Source organism: Onthophagus taurus, chromosome 5 (assembly GCF_036711975.1).
Source record: "Onthophagus taurus isolate NC chromosome 5, IU_Otau_3.0, whole genome shotgun sequence".
Taxonomy (NCBI): Eukaryota; Metazoa; Arthropoda; class Insecta; order Coleoptera; family Scarabaeidae; genus Onthophagus; species Onthophagus taurus.
Genome location: NC_091970.1, coordinates 7,350,053 through 7,366,415, shown reverse-complemented (window position 1 = coordinate 7,366,415; position 16,363 = coordinate 7,350,053). Strand labels below are relative to the sequence as shown.

The window sequence follows — 16,363 nt, the reverse complement described above, 5'->3', positions numbered from 1 at the left end:
TGATCCATTGCTATCTAGTTTACGAGAAACATTCTCTTGTTTGAAACCAGTAAACACAGTTTTTCATTCTAACCAAAAACCATTTATTCATAAATATTTATTCATTTCAAAATTTGTTTTTGTCTAATAATGGGATTCAACCCTCTTTAACACCAAGATATGAAGGCCCATTTAAAGTGATAAAAACATTTCCGAAATATTTTGTAATTTTCAAAAATAACAAGGAAGTAGCTGTTAACATCAACAACCTTAAACCAGCATTTCTTTTAAAAGAAAATTCAACATGTCACCACAGCGAGGCAATCAATTCTCATAATATAAAAATTCAAAAAAAAGTTACTTTCAATTTTTAAATATGATTTCTTTCTTCTTTAACCACCATATTCCTCTTTTTATTAATCTTTATAGGAGGGGAAGTGGCTGTAGCATGCTGTGCACACGACATGTACAAAACAAAAAGAACGATAGTACACTGTTGAACATAATTCACGAGCACACCTTATATAATCCGAACGCGTGAAGATAAATCCATGATATTTGCGGAGCACAAAGGTTTACTGTAGATGAGTTTATTCATCGAGTTTCGAGTTGTTCCATCGCGGCATTGTTGACTGAGCCACTCTTCCAAGTGGAACATTCCGTCGCTATGGAGACCGAAGTGGATGGAAAATACCGGTTGTTTTTAGTGTGGTGTGAGGAACCACATTGTTATCGTACTCTGTGCGCAATGGATGGGCGATCGCGTTACTTAAGCGAGTTTGAGCGAGGAATGTTTGAGGGTATGCACATTGAGGGTGTATCGTTCTGTGAAATTGCGCGTCGTCTCGAGCGGTCGTTATCGGCAGTGCAACGGGCATGGCGAGAATGGTCTGAGGTAGGATATACGTACCTACAGCCGCGGCCGGGACGGCCCTGCGCGACCCCAGCACACGAGGATCGCACTCTTGTGCTCATCGCTTTAGCGTCGTGTGCGTCCTCTTCAAGGCAACTTGGAGCTGTTTGGCCACCGGCAGGGGAAGGCGCACTCATTACGCGAACTGTATGGCGGCGTTTGGTAGGTAGTGGACTGGGCGCGTGTCGTGCGATACAACGGATTCCAGTAACACCCGAGCACCGCAGCATACGTCACGAGTGGGTCGACGCTAGGCATTAGTAGGTTGCCAAGTAGAGGGACATTTTGTTTTCCAACGAATCAAGATTCGAATTGAGCACCGGTGATGCGCGAATTTTAGTTTGTCAGAGACGTGGTGATCGTCTACTCGAGCAGTGCGAGCAAGAATGCCCTATCCACCGACAACCGAGCATTATGGTATGGGGTGCTATTACACATGGTGGACGTACACGTCTGCTGCGTGTATAGCAGACCATGATGGGTCAACGATACGTAGATGAGGTGCTACTGTCCGTTGTGTTTCCCTAAGTTCGGCGGCGCCCAGCTCTGCTATACATGCACGACAACGTCCGAACGCACATCGGGCGTATTGTACAGACCTTTGTGGAAGAGCACCGTATACGAATGCTTCCTAGGCCAGCTCGTTTTCTGGATCTGAATCCAATCGAACATGTTTGGGACATGACTGGTCGGAGACTTCTACGTTATCCGGCTTCCTCGGCTAATGTTGAGGAGCTATGGAGGCGAGTTGAGGTGGCATGGTTGGCCATCCCTCTTGCTACAATACAGCGACTTATAGACTCCTTGCCACATCGTGTAGCGATGGTACACGAAGCTCACGGGGGATACTCTCGCTATTGATGTTTCTCCTCCCAGCAGAGTTGTGCCGCTCTCCATGTGAGAGTAAGTTACACTAATTTAGTACTACTTCCATACCAAATTTTATTGCGCTAGACACACGCGTTCAGATTATACAGGGTGTGCTCGTGAATTATTTCCAACAGTGTATATAAAATTATTATCATTAAAATAATCAATCGATTCTATCAGTCCTTAGAATGTAGTTCATATTATTATTTATTAAAATATTAATTTATCTTTTTATCTTGTGGACACATATATATATCCACAATAATGTTCCGATACAACTATGAAGAGTATAAAATGTTTAACATTAAAGGCAAAGCAAAAGGTAGGCCCAGTAATAATATTCCAAAAGAAACTGAGTTAAAGAAATGTTATATTGAACCCTTGCCTATATCGATCAAGAAGAAAAACGATTTAATTCAACTTTGCCGTAAGGGGGTAATTCCGATCGAATACCATGGTTGGTACTTTGACATACCGAGTGACAATTCCTTGAAAGACAAGTGTCCAGAACCGTCACACAATGAATATAGTGATGAAGACATATGAAGTTGAAACTAGTTACTACTACTTGTTTAATTATAGTCTTTTTTAAGTTTAAATACATATTCTAGAATCTGCATTGTTCATAGAAACCATTACAAACCTATGCTGTTGAAATGACTTACTGGTTTAGTATTTGCTTAAATTAATTATAGACTTTTTTAATTTAAAATACATATTCTAAAAACTATATTATTTATAAAAATCATTATAAACTAATCTCACGTAAAATAATTGATTTTATAATAAGAAGCAAAAATTAGAATACTAATAACTCAAAACCACTATCTGTGGACTTAGTCACTTTCTCTTGTATACCGACGATATTTTCTTAATACTGTTTTGACTACAACGTAATAATTACAAAGATATAGAACGTTAAGGTTGTATTAATATAGTAGAAACCACGAGAGCTGGCAGTGACAGATCGCTTAAAAATCGTACGAATCAAGATATGGACGTACGACTTAGATTATTTCACCATATACATTTAAATGTAGGTTATGTTAGTAATGGAGGTTATATGTCAAAGATATTATTTAATGATTTTCCTTTCAAAGAAAACATTTTCGGCTTGTGAAAACACTGACAGATTCATGACAACGCTGACAAGACGTTTCGATTTGAGGTTATAATTATAGAGTTACATCCCTTAGAAGAACAGACGTACTTTTTCGACGTGGCCATTTGAATTGTACAGCAGACATATTAAAATAATGCTATCTCTTTCTAACACACATTACTCTCTAGCGGTTTGTGAACTACGTATGGCATTTGTAAGAGCGGAAAACGATGATTTACTGCCAGCTCTCGTGGCGTCTACTATAGCCGAGCATTTCATATTACATATTACACTACGTTTAAATTCAAACTGCAAATATTTCGGGGTTACTTAAACAATGCATAATTAGCACCAATAATAAAATCTTTGTAATATGGCAGTTACTGCTATTTCAAAATTTGTTAAAATGCTCAAAAACTGCTGTTTGTTTGTTGAGAACCGCTGATCCATGTTTTCATTGCTGCCAATCCAGTTGATTTGGTTACCTAGCAGCGGACATGTCATTTAACAGCTCCTTCAAAAATGACGATGGCGTTGACAAGTATTTTAATTGTTGTTTACTGAATATCAGCGGTTCTCAAAAACTGACGTTAACTTATTTAAAAAATTAACACGCGATATCTATGTAACTATTAAGTTTTTAACAAAACATTATTAGCAAAAGCTCTTCAGTTTGACCCCAAGTACCTACCCTTTTAGTCTGCTCCGTATGTTATAAATCACCCTGTATATTCGTTATTCTATGCACTTGGTCTATTGTTGCATGTTTATTCCGAAACACAAATTGATGTGTTGGTATTATGTGCTTTTTCTTCTATGACAGGTTTTAGTCTTTTTAATAGTAATTTTTCAAGCAGTTTTGATAGTAAGGGTAATAATCAGATTAGCCTATATGATGTAACATCTATGGGGGGTTTACCAGGTTTTGGTATCATTATTATTTCAGCAACTTTCCATATGCTTGGGAAGTATTTCTGTTTAAAAGTAGCATTAATTATGTGTAATAGTTTTTGTATTTCATAATAAAGTTCTTTAGGGACACTATTTAGCATAGTTGTTGGACTGTCTTTTAAGTAATTTTGAATATTATCTTTGTGGCTATCTGTTAATGCTCTTAATTCGGTTGTTATTTTATTTAATTTAGTTTTATCACTAGGAATTATATTGGTTTGCCATTTCTTTGTTGCTTTCCTTTTTTTTGTAATTTTGTCTCTAATGAATTTAGGATAAATATTAGATTTAGGTTTTGGTGTCAAAATTGGTGTTGAGGCCATTCATTAATAATAAATGAAAAGACAAAAAGGACACTGGTAGTAGATGAAGGAGACTTAGCAGAAAGATGAAAAGCTAAAAAGAGACTCTAAGAGGAGAGTAAGACTGGAAAGTGATTGATAATGAAACAAAGAGTATGAACAGAGGTTGGAATAACAAGAAGGAGACTTGTAAAATAAGAAAGATATTAAAAACAAAGCCAGTAAAAGTAGAAAGAGTCTGCCCAGAGATTATAAAGATAAAAAGACTGAACAGAAAGGTGGAAAGCTGAAAACACACTCTAAAGGATCAACTGTTAATTCCAACTCTAACTGCCTTCTCTGAGCCGATCCTGGTTTCCTTATTAAATGCTGTTACCTCTTGAGTATAAGAATTTCAAATTTGAGTACTACTTTATATTTTTTTTAGCAAAATAAATTTCTATTTCTATATCCGAATCTATTTTGATATTCTTGGCAAAGAAAGCTCCGCGGTATTCAATCATCAAACTTGGCCTGTTATTTTGGCATCGAGATCTCATTGAAAAATACTTCATCTATATCCACCTTGACTGAGATCCCAATATTACTATAACACAACCTTTAATTCTATTTTATTTCATTTTTATTCAACACATCTCTCAATTGATGTTGTTAGTAACAAATATAGACGTCCTTATTGATTTCAATTAAACATCAAGGGTCATTAGGTTCTGGCTTAATGGCACGCGAACATGAAACGCCTCCGTTACACAAGTAATAATTTACAGCAGCTTTTTGCTGGTATCGGGAAGCGATGTAACTGGCACTTTACTTAATTAAAAGGGATGTTTAAACTTTACGCGCTCATTTTCAAGGTTATTAGTTTGTTTCGTTTTTATTAACACAGATTTACATCATTCATTTTGATTTTGTCGATATTCATAGTTATTTGATCGGCAAATATTAGTTTAGATAACGCGACATAAATTGTTAATACGATTCGTTCCTACACTTTTATCAGGGTCCCTTCCTCGAATAATTTTTCGTCATTCCGTCATTATGTGTCGCGCGAACCAAACGGGAAACTAATCTTTGCGGTTTTCCACAACGATAATTTCGAAAAAATAAAATTTTTTCACATTTGTCACGTTTCTTTTTTTCGTGGTGAGATAGTTTGTTTTGTACCGTTTCAGACGGGAAGGCGTCTTTTTGAAGTTTTTTAAACTGTGTCTTGGCGTTTGTTTAAAAGTGTAGTGGCGATATGGATGATGTTTTTATTTCCGGTATTCAACGAAACTTCATACCTTCACCTATTAATTTACGTGAGTAATTATTGCGTTTGATAATACATATTGTTATTATACTAAAAAATATGTACCTACACAAATCGAAATAAACCTTGAAACTTATGGTGTCGTAAAGATTATTGCTTCGTCTTAATTGCTCATAGCCAATAATTGGTTACTGTTATGGTAATGGTTAATTGTTGTTCATCTACTGTTTAAAACTACCAGTTAGAAAACAAACATGATTATGCAACGATTTTTAAAATGCGAATAAAAAGAGTGAGTCCCAAAAAGATCTCAACAAATTACATTCGACCGCAAACCATATTGGTCGCACACAGATTGGACACAATTCGTATATTGTCACGAGTCCTTATGGCTCTCTTTGGTGTTCCCTATGTCGTCGTGTCGGTCGTGTTAACGAGAAGTCCCTTGTTTATCGCCCTACGCCCGCCAGCCTTTCGACTTGCCCATAAAGGAACGCTTTTTACGATCGTTTTATGCCCGGTTCGGCGTTTAGCGCGAATTCGAATTGTAACCTCGTTACAATCGTGCACGAGCACGATTCGAAACGGTTCGTTTTGGAATTTTGCCAATAAAAAAAAATTAAAACTTTAAATTTTTTTTCTAGCCCGCAACACGTTAATAGTATACGACTCTCGTATATCAAATTTAATGGATCGTTTTACGTTCAAGGCGATCTAGCAGTTTATTTTTTATGAATCACCGAAATTCAGAGATATTTAGTCTTTTAAACAGGTGTATTATAAAGAAGAGGTTTTATATGTAAACTAAAAAAAGGGTTCCTTTGAAACGGTCACAGTTTAAGTAATCAAACTTGTTAGTTTGTACAAAGAATGTCGTAAAACTAAAAATAACATTTATTTTATCTTTTAAGAGTTACGTTTAAATTTATTGTTTGTTATTGTAACCATCATTATTGTATATTCTTATTCATTGATTATCAATTTCCCCATTACAATAACAATGTCCACAATGAGATATTGCAACAGAGCTAATTCAGTATAAAACATGCCTAACAAAAAGGCTATCTAATATCATGCTGCCAATGAGTTGGCAGACTTCAAAATAATGAATACGAGTTTGGGGATATAATAGCTCATGCTGCCAACAAGTTGGCAGACCCTAGAAATGAAGCAGAAGACTGGAGGTACAATAGCTCATGCTGCCAACAAGTTGGCAGACTCTAGAAACGAAGCGGAATGCTGGAAGTACAATAGCTCATGCTGCCAACAAGTTGGCAGACTCTAGAAACGAAGCGGAGCGCTGGAGGTACAATAGCTCATGCTGCCAACAAGTTGGCAGGCCCTAGAAACGAAGTAGAAGGCTGGTGGTATAATAGCTCATGCTGCCAACAAGTTGGCAGACTCTAGAAACGAAGCGGAGCGCTGGAGGTACAATAGCTCATGCTGCCAACAAGTTGGCAGGCCCTAGAAACGAAGTAGAAGGCTGGTGGTACAATAGCTCATGCTGCCAACAAGTTGGCAGACTCTAGAAACGAAGCGGAGCGCTGGAGGTACAATAGCTCATGCTGCCAACAAGTTGGCAGGCCCTAGAAACGAAGTAGAAGGCTGGTGGTACAATAGCTCATGCTGCCAACAAGTTGGCAGACTCTAGAAACGAAGCGGAGCGCTGGAGGTACAATAGCTCATGCTGCCAACAAGTTGGCAGGCCCTAGAAACGAAGTAGAAGGCTGGTGGTATAATAGCTCATGCTGCCAACAAGTTGGCAGGCCCTAGAAACGAAGTAGAAGGCTGGTGGTATAATAGCTCATGCTGCCAACAAGTTGGCAGACTCTAGAAACGAAGCGGAGCGCTGGAGGTACAATAGCTCATGCTGCCAACAAGTTGGCAGGCCCTAGAAACGAAGTAGAAGGCTGGTGGTATAATAGCTCATGCTGCCAACAAGTTGGCAGACTCTAGAAACGAAGCGGAGCGCTGGAGGTACAATAGCTCATGCTGCCAACAAGTTGGCAGGCCCTAGAAACGAAGTAGAAGGCTGGTGGTACAATAGCTCATGCTGCCAACAAGTTGGCAGACTCTAGAAACAAAGCGGAGCGCTGGAGGTACAATAGCTCATGCTGCCAACAAGTTGGCAGGCCCTAGAAACGAAGTAGAAGGCTGGTGGTATAATAGCTCATGCTGCCAACAAGTTGGCAGACTCTAGAAACGAAGCGGAGCGCTGGAGGTACAATAGCTCATGCTGCCAACAAGTTGGCAGGCCCTAGAAACGAAGTAGAAGGCTGGTGGTATAATAGCTCATGCTGCCAACAAGTTGGCAGACTCTAGAAACGAAGCGGAGCGCTGGAGGTACAATAGCTCATGCTGCCAACAAGTTGGCAGGCCCTAGAAACGAAGTAGAAAGCTGGTGGTACAATAGCTCATGCTGCCAACAAGTTGGCAGACCCTAGAAACGAAGTAGAAGGCTGGAGGTACAATAGCTCATGCTGCCAACAAGTTGGCAGACTCTAGAAACGAAGCGGAGCGCTGGAGGTACAATAGCTCATGCTGCCAACAAGTTGGCAGACTCTAGAAACGAAGTAGATGGCTGGAAGTACAATACCTCATGCTGCCAACAAGTTGGCAGACTCTAGAAATGAAGTAGAAGGCCGGAGGTATGATACCTAATGCTGCCAACAAGTTGGCAGACTTCAAAGTAAGAAATTGGAGTTTGGAGATGTAATAGCTCATGCTGCCAACAAGTTGGCAGCCTCCAGAAACGAAGCGGAGCGCTGGAGGTACAATAGCTCATGCTGCCAACAAGTTGGCAGACTCTAGAAACGAAGCGGAGCGCTGGAGGTACAATAGCTCATGCTGCCAACAAGTTGGCAGGCCCTAGAAACGAAGTAGAAGGCTGGTGGTACAATAGCTCATGCTGCCAACAAGTTGGCAGACTCTAGAAACAAAGCGGAGCGCTGGAGGTACAATAGCTCATGCTGCCAACAAGTTGGCAGGCCCTAGAAACGAAGTAGAAGGCTGGTGGTATAATAGCTCATGCTGCCAACAAGTTGGCAGACTCTAGAAACGAAGCGGAGCGCTGGAGGTACAATAGCTCATGCTGCCAACAAGTTGGCAGGCCCTAGAAACGAAGTAGAAGGCTGGTGGTATAATAGCTCATGCTGCCAACAAGTTGGCAGACTCTAGAAACGAAGCGGAGCGCTGGAGGTACAATAGCTCATGCTGCCAACAAGTTGGCAGGCCCTAGAAACGAAGTAGAAAGCTGGTGGTACAATAGCTCATGCTGCCAACAAGTTGGCAGACCCTAGAAACGAAGTAGAAGGCTGGAGGTACAATAGCTCATGCTGCCAACAAGTTGGCAGACTCTAGAAACGAAGCGGAGCGCTGGAGGTACAATAGCTCATGCTGCCAACAAGTTGGCAGACTCTAGAAACGAAGTAGATGGCTGGAAGTACAATACCTCATGCTGCCAACAAGTTGGCAGACTCTAGAAATGAAGTAGAAGGCCGGAGGTATGATACCTAATGCTGCCAACAAGTTGGCAGACTTCAAAGTAAGAAATTGGAGTTTGGAGATGTAATAGCTCATGCTGCCAACAAGTTGGCAGCCTCCAGAAACGAAGTGGAAGGCTGGAGGTATAATAACTCATGCTGCCAACAAGTTGGCAGACTTCAAAGTAAGAAATTGGAGTTTGGAGATGTAATAGCTCATGCTGCCAACAAGTTGGCAGCCTCCAGAAACGAAGTAGAAGGCTGGAGGTACAATAGCTCATGCTGCCAACAAGTTGGCAGACTCTAGAAACGAAGCGGAGCGCTGGAGGTACAATAGCTCATGCTGCCAACAAGTTGGCAGACCCTAGAAACGAAGTAGAAGGCTAGTGGTACAATAGCTAATGTTGCCAATAAGTTGGCAGACTTTAGAAACAAAGCGGAGCGCTGGAGGTACAATAGCTCATGCTGCCAACAAGTTGGCAGACCCTAGAAACGAAGTAGAAGGCTGGTGGTATAATAGCTCATGCTGCCAACAAGTTGGCAGACTCTAGAAACGAAGCAGAGCGATGGAGATATAATAGCTCTTGCTGCCAACAAGTTGGCAGACCCTAAAAATGAAGTAGAAGGCTGGTGGTATAATACCTCATGCTGCCAACAAGTTGGCAGACCCTAGAAACGAAGTAGAAGGCTAGAGGTACAATAGCTCATGCTGCCAACAAGTTGGCAGACCCTAGAAGCGAAGTAGAAGGCTGGTGGTATAATAGCTCATGCTGCCAACAAGTTGGCAGACTCTAGAAACGAAGCGGAGCGCTGGAGGTACAATAGCTCATGCTGCCAACAAGTTGGCAGGCCCTAGAAACGAAGTAGAAGGCTGGTGGTACAATAGCTCATGCTGCCAACAAGTTGGCAGACCCTAGAAACGAAGTAGAAGGCTGGAGGTACAATAGCTCATGCTGCCAACAAGTTGGTAGACTCTAGAAACGAAGCGGAGCGCTGGAGGTACAATAGCTCATGCTGCCAACAAGTTGGCAGACTCTAGCATCGAAGCGGAAGGCTTAAAAGTGATAAATAGAAATTAAATGAAAAGCTAGAGGTACAATAGCTCATTCTGCCAACAAGTTGACAAACTCTAGGAGGCAAAATAGATATCTTATGCTACAATAGCTCACATATAGCTAGATGGGCTACCATGTCGTCTAACTATCATATAAAAGTGTTGTTACATCCTACAATATCTGACAAGACATAATGAGCTGCCTCGGTCGCAAGCGACCTCGGCTTAAATCGGAGATGTCTCGTTTAGTGTTTGAATTATGCAGTATTTTGAAACTTTCCAAACATATTCTATTTGCATTATTGCATCTTTTGGCAAATACTAAAACTTATCAGACTCAGTTTTGAGTGTTCACATAAAGTCATGCAAGTTGATAGGAAACGATGCAGTACATTTTAGGTTGTGGTAACTGTTTCCAGAAAGTTCAAAATCAATTCTAACCGTTGAGGTTGGTGTTATTGAAAGCTGCGTTTTGAAACAAATTTAGCTAAACCCGTCCCATTTGCATTATTACAGTTTTTGGCAAACACCAAAAGTTCTCAGAACCAATTATAAGTGTTTACATAAAATTGATTCTGGAATGTTCAGAATCCACGAATCTGGGTTGATAATCATAGATAGGATTAAGATAGCTGAAGAATAGTTGTAGTAAATAGTCTTCAGCCAGTAGTATTGTAATCTCCAAACACTTAGTAATGTTTTGGCAACGGTATATAGTCTTCTGTAAGCATTAAATAGTCTTTGCAAACAATATCTAGCTTTCTCCAAGCAATTAGTAGTCTTTCCAACAATATTTAGCATTCTGAAAGTTGTTAATAATCTTTTGAAAATAGTATCTTGTCTTTCCAAGCAGATAATAGTTTCTCCCAGCAGTATTTAGTCTTTTCCAAGCAGATTGTAATCTTTTCTAGTAGTATCTAGCGCTTTGAAAGCAGTAAGTAGTCTTATGGAAGCAGTATTTCGTCTTTCCAAGGAGTTTGTAGTTGTTTGTTAGCACTGTCTAGTCTTCTCCAAGCAGATTGTAATCTTTTCCACCAGTATCTAGCATTCTGGCAGCATTAGGTAGCTTTTTGGGAAGCATATCTCTTCTTTCCAAACAATTATTAAAGTCTTTGAAAGCAATAAATGGTCTTGAAAACAGTATTTTTGAACAGTTTGTAAAATGGATAAGATGAGAAATTTTAATCTATTTGTAGAGTCTCTGAAGATGGCCAAGGGCCGAAACTAGTTAGTCTTAAATTCTATATAAAATAAAAGACAAACTTCTCATTTATTTTTTCTGTTGTAGAATTTTTTGGTGTATCTAAGTGTCGTATCTAAGTCGATAAGGTGGTTCTTGTAGATTTTATCCCCTTAGATCTTTCCCCTCTGTTTGCTATAATTGACTTCTAGCGTAATAGTTTTATGTAAAAAAAGAAAACTGTAAATTTGAAATTTAGTTTGGTTGTGAACTTGGCTAAGAGAAGTTGCAGTTAAAGTTTGATCTATTGGGCACAGTGTGTCGCTACGAATCCGGTCGTTTTTGGTCAATTTACTGCCAGTAAACGAATAAAATTAATTGGTTAAGGTGGTTAACGCGGCTTTATTGCCGCCACTCGTCCCGGACTCATTTAAGAAAACGACTGTTAATAATAACCGTTCGCGAACACCCCCCCCCATAAACCCCATTTTTAATCGCTAAAACATCATCAGCCTAAAAAACAAAAGACCACCACTACGTCATACCGAAAGATGTCACGTTATCTACATTATCTTGATTTTCGTAATTGTAATTTGGCACTATCCTCGACGGGGAGGACGATAAAGCGACTTTTTATCTCGGAATTCGGATTCAGAATTTCCTCGGTTCGGCGCCTCCGCGACACGGCGCCACGTTTTAGGTTATGTTCAAAATGCATACGATCCCGGTCTATTTTTGATATCCGTTCACGGTCCGCTGTGATTTTCTTCAACGACGGCGACAGTTCTTGACGATTCCTTTGAAAATCGCGTCTCACCGAAACCGTGATGATCGGAAACAATTCGTGACGATTTTCAATCGACTTTCTTTCTATGCGTTAATGTGCTATAGTGTCTCTTGACGATGATTTGAGATGGGCACGATCGTCTCCAACCTATTGGATGTACGTGGTACGTTCTACATCTTTCTTTCGCTCTCTTAAAGTAAACAAATTCCATTAAATCGATCTTTTTATTCAATTCGAACGTGAAAATAGAGAAACGAGACGATCACGGCGTAACATTGTGTTTTTTGTTTACTTTATGAGACTGAGTAGCCTTGTTTCTGTCCTGGACCGAACTACGATGTTGAATGGATTTAATATTTATGTACATGCGTCGACGCTGTTGTGTCTAGTAATGCTTAACATACAGTGATGTACAGTTTAGGACAAATGATATTGTTTTCATTTTTCTATTATAAACCGATTCGGTGAAAAAATTCATAACCTCAAATAATCTCATAATTACGAGGTTTATTTTTTTATATATATTATATTATTTATATATTTTTAACTTCATTTTCAAAAATGTCAAATTTAAACATTCATGACTACAGTCGCTATGCTCTTAGACAAAAAGTATTAAAGGCAAATATTAAAAAAATTATTTCTGATGGGTAATGGAAGATTTTAAAAAAATGTGTCGAGTTTCTTATGATGCAGGTATTATCGTGAGAGGCTATAATTTTTGCAATGTCAATTCTGCCAGTCGTCCGACACCAACTGGGCAAATACTACGATGCTCGCATTGAAGAGTATGGAACAACATACTCTAGAAACGAAGTAGAATGCTGGAGGTACAACAGCTCATGCTGCCAACAAGTTGGCAGTCTTCAAAGTAAGAAATTGGAGTTTTGATATGTAATAGCTCATGCTGCCAACAAATTGAAAGCTTCCAGAAACGAAGTGGAAGGCTGGAGGTACAATACCTCATGCTGCCAACAGGTTGGCAGACTTCAAAGTAAGAAGTTGAAGTTTGGAGATGTAATAGCTCATGCTGCCAACAAGTTGCTCGCCTTGAAAAGTATGGAACAACGGACTCTAGGAACGAAGTAGAAGGCTGAACGTACAAAAGCTCATGCTGCCAACAAGTTGGCAGACTCTAGAAATAAAGTAGAAGGCTGGAGGTACAATACCTCATGCTGCCAACAAGTTGGCAGACTCTAGAAACGAAGTAGAAGGCTGGAGGTACAATACCTCATGATGCCAACAAGTTGGCAGGCTCTAGAAACGAAGTAGAGGGCTGGAGGTACAATACCTCATGCTGCCAACAAGTTGGCAGACTCTAGAAATGAAGTAGAAGATTGGAGATACAATAACTCATGCTGCCAACAAGTTGACAGACCCTAGGAACGAAGTGGAACTAGAACTGGCTAAATTCAAGATAACATGATAATGATTATTAAACTGCCCTTGATGGCTTCTTCATGAAACTCGATCATTGAAAATGATTTAATACCAAAACACCGTATATCATCTTCTACGTTACAGTTATTTAAATGCACTCTAAGGACTGTGAGGAACAATTTTGGTTCAACAGTGTATCGCCTTGTTTTACTCACAATCAGTACTTCACTACTTCTACTCTCTTCAGTACTTTATTGCAATTTTACCGGTCATTGTAGCACTGTTGTAGATGTTATAAATAAGTTTGGTATATCGATAATCGACTCTGCATTGTTGAAGTGCTTGCAAAACTGCCATCAACTCATTTTGAATTAAACTTTATAAATACCTCTAAATACCCATTTTGGGTAAATACCCCCGGGTATATATCCAGGAAATTTACCCTTGAAAATAAATACCCAGGTATTTACAACACTGGTTATAGTACATAGATTATATCATAAATTCTAACTACGTCATTGAGGAGGTCTACTAAGTAGCCCAAAAGTCATCAACCTTATCGTAAGATGCTATAATTTTTGTAAATGGCGGCAAATGTTAATTCTGCCGGTTGTTCGACACCAATTGGATAAACACTACGGCGCTCGCCTTGAAAAGTATGGAACAACGGACTCTAGGAACGAAGTAGAAGGCTGAACGTACAAAAGCTCATGCTGCCAACAAGTTGGCAGACTCTAGAAATAAAGTAGAAGGCTGGAGGTACAATACCTCATGCTGTCAACAAGTTGGCAGACTCTAGGAACGAAGTAGAAGGCTGGAGATACAATAGCTCATACTGCCAACAAGTTGGCAGACTCTAGAAACGAAGTAGAAGGCTGGAGGTACAATACCTCATGCTGCCAACAAGTTGGCAGACTTCAAAGTAAGAAATTGGAGTTTGGAGATGTAATAACTCATGCTGCCAACAAGTTGGCAGCCTCCAGAAACGAAGTGGAAAGCTGGAGGTATAATAGCTCATGCTGCCAACAAGTGGCAGACTTCAAAGTAAGAAATTGGAGTTTGGAGGTACAATAGTTCATGCTGCCAACAAGTTGGCAGCCTCCAGAAACGAAGTGGAAGACTGAATGTACAATAGCTCATGCTGCCAACAAGTTGGCAGACTCTAGAAACGAAGTAGAAGGATCGAGGTACAATATCTCATGCTGCCAACTCTAGAAACGAAGTAGAAGGAGATCTTTTTCATCTTAACCTTTCACTAGAACTGACTAAATTCAAGATAACGTGATATAATTATTGAACTCGCCTTGATGCTTCTCCATCAAACTCGATCACTGAAGATCACTAAAAAACCATCGAGATCTTCATCGTAATTTTGCGACTCGTTAGGGTCGGTTTCTCTCCGACGTTTTCTAAACACAGAGATAGTTGTGATATGGAGCTTCGCAAGGCTTTGAAACCACAATTCATGTTACGAGTGACAGGATATGTATAAAAAGATATAATTTCATTTTAAACAAGATATTTTCCCCGATATTGTTTAATGACCAATATGCAATTTGCGTAATTGGTTAATGAGATACGTCAGCAATTTTCTAAGCAACATTGTTGCTGTCGGATTTTTCCGTTCGATAATTTGCAATTTAAAGTCGATACATCTCGATTACAAGTCGATCATTTAAGTCTTATTACCAGAGTCATGACGTTTCGGGCTGTTGATGTCACCATCTGTATAGAGCAGCGAATGGGTTATAACATGCTTCTATTGAGCACATCGATTTGCCGCAACGTAACGTTACTGGTTGAATGCTGGCCGATGTAAAATTTGGGAGGGTTCTCTGCAGTGCAGCATTCAATACGTGTTTGGCCGATTGTTCGACTAAAACTCAACCAGTGGCGTGGTATACTATATGTGGCGTGATGTGGTTGGCCCGAGTCTCTACCGTAAGGCGACGAGCCGCCAATGAGTTGCCCGACAACGTCGCTGCTCTGCTTATTACATAAGCACGTTGTATCATCTTCTACGTTGTAGTACATAGATTATATCACAGCAATAATTCTAAGTACGTCACTGAGGAGGTCTACAAAGTGGCCTAAAACTCATCAACCTTATCGTGAGATGCTATAATTTTTGCAAATGTTAATTCTGCCGGTTGTTCGACACTAACTGGACAAATACTACGGCGCTCGCCTTGAGTATGGAACAACGGACTCTAGGAACGAAATAGAAGGCTGGACGTATAATAGCTCATGCTGCCAACAAGTTGGCAGACTCTAAAACCGAAGTAGAAGGCTGGAGGTACAACACCTCATGCTACCAAAAAGTTGGCAGACTCTAGATACGAAGTAGAGGGCTGGAGGTACAATACCTCATGCTGCCAACAAGTTGACAGACTCTAGAAACAAAGTAGATGGCTGGAAGTACAATACCTCATGCTGCCAACAAGTTGGCAGACCCTAGAAATGAAGTCGAAGACGGAGGTTCGATAGCTCATGCTGCCAACAAATTGGCAGACTCTTAGAATGAAGTAGAAGGCTGGAGGTATAATAGCTCATGCTGCCAACAAGTTGGCAGACTTCAAAGTAAGAAATTGGAGTTTGGAGGTGTAATAGCTCATGCTGCCAACAAGTTGGCAGCCTCCAAAAACGAAGTGGAAGGCTGGAGGTATAATAACTCATGCTGCCAACAAGTTGGCAGATTTCAAAGTAAGAAATTGGAGTTTGGAGATATAATAGCTCATGCTGCCAACAAGTTGGCAGCCTCCAGAAACGAAGTGGAAGACTGGAGGTACAATAGCTCATGCTGCCAACAAGTTGGCAGTCTTTAGGAACGAAGTAGAAGGGTGGAGGTACAATAGCTCATGCTGCCAACTCTAGAAACGAAGTAGAAGGAGATCTTTTTCATCTTAACCTTTCACTAGAACTAACTAAATTCAAGATAATGTGATATGATTATTGAACTCGCCTTGATGCTTCTCCATCAAACTCGATCACTGAAGATCACAAAAAAACCATCGAGATCTATATCGTAATTCGTCATTTTGCGAATCGTTAGGGTCAGTTTCTCTCCGACCTTACCTAACACAGAGATAGTTGTGATATGGAGGAGTGAAG

General features: G+C 40.0%; 2 protein-coding genes across 6 annotated transcripts in view; one reads left to right on the top strand and one right to left on the bottom strand.

The window, feature by feature from the left end:
• The window catches only part of LOC111416300 (necdin, MAGE family member), a 107,827-nt gene that overhangs the window by 13,097 nt on the left and 78,367 nt on the right, over positions 1-16,363 (bottom strand). The gene's annotated exons all lie outside the window — the stretch shown is intronic.
• LOC111416295 (Phosphodiesterase 11) overlaps positions 1-16,363 on the top strand; it is a 94,936-nt gene that overhangs the window by 5,089 nt on the left and 73,484 nt on the right. Inside the window, exon 1 of one of the 4 annotated variants that reach the window (XM_071195795.1) lies at positions 5,280-5,418. The exons of 1 other annotated variant lie outside the window; for it this stretch is intronic. In XM_071195795.1, coding sequence (XP_071051896.1) covers positions 5,358-5,418 — 61 coding nt within the window. In that variant the 5' untranslated portion in view covers positions 5,280-5,357. Of the gene's footprint in view, positions 1-5,279; positions 5,419-11,615; positions 12,036-16,363 lie in introns of those variants that run through there. 2 more of the 4 variants (XM_071195797.1, XM_071195796.1) reach the window with 2 other exon arrangements.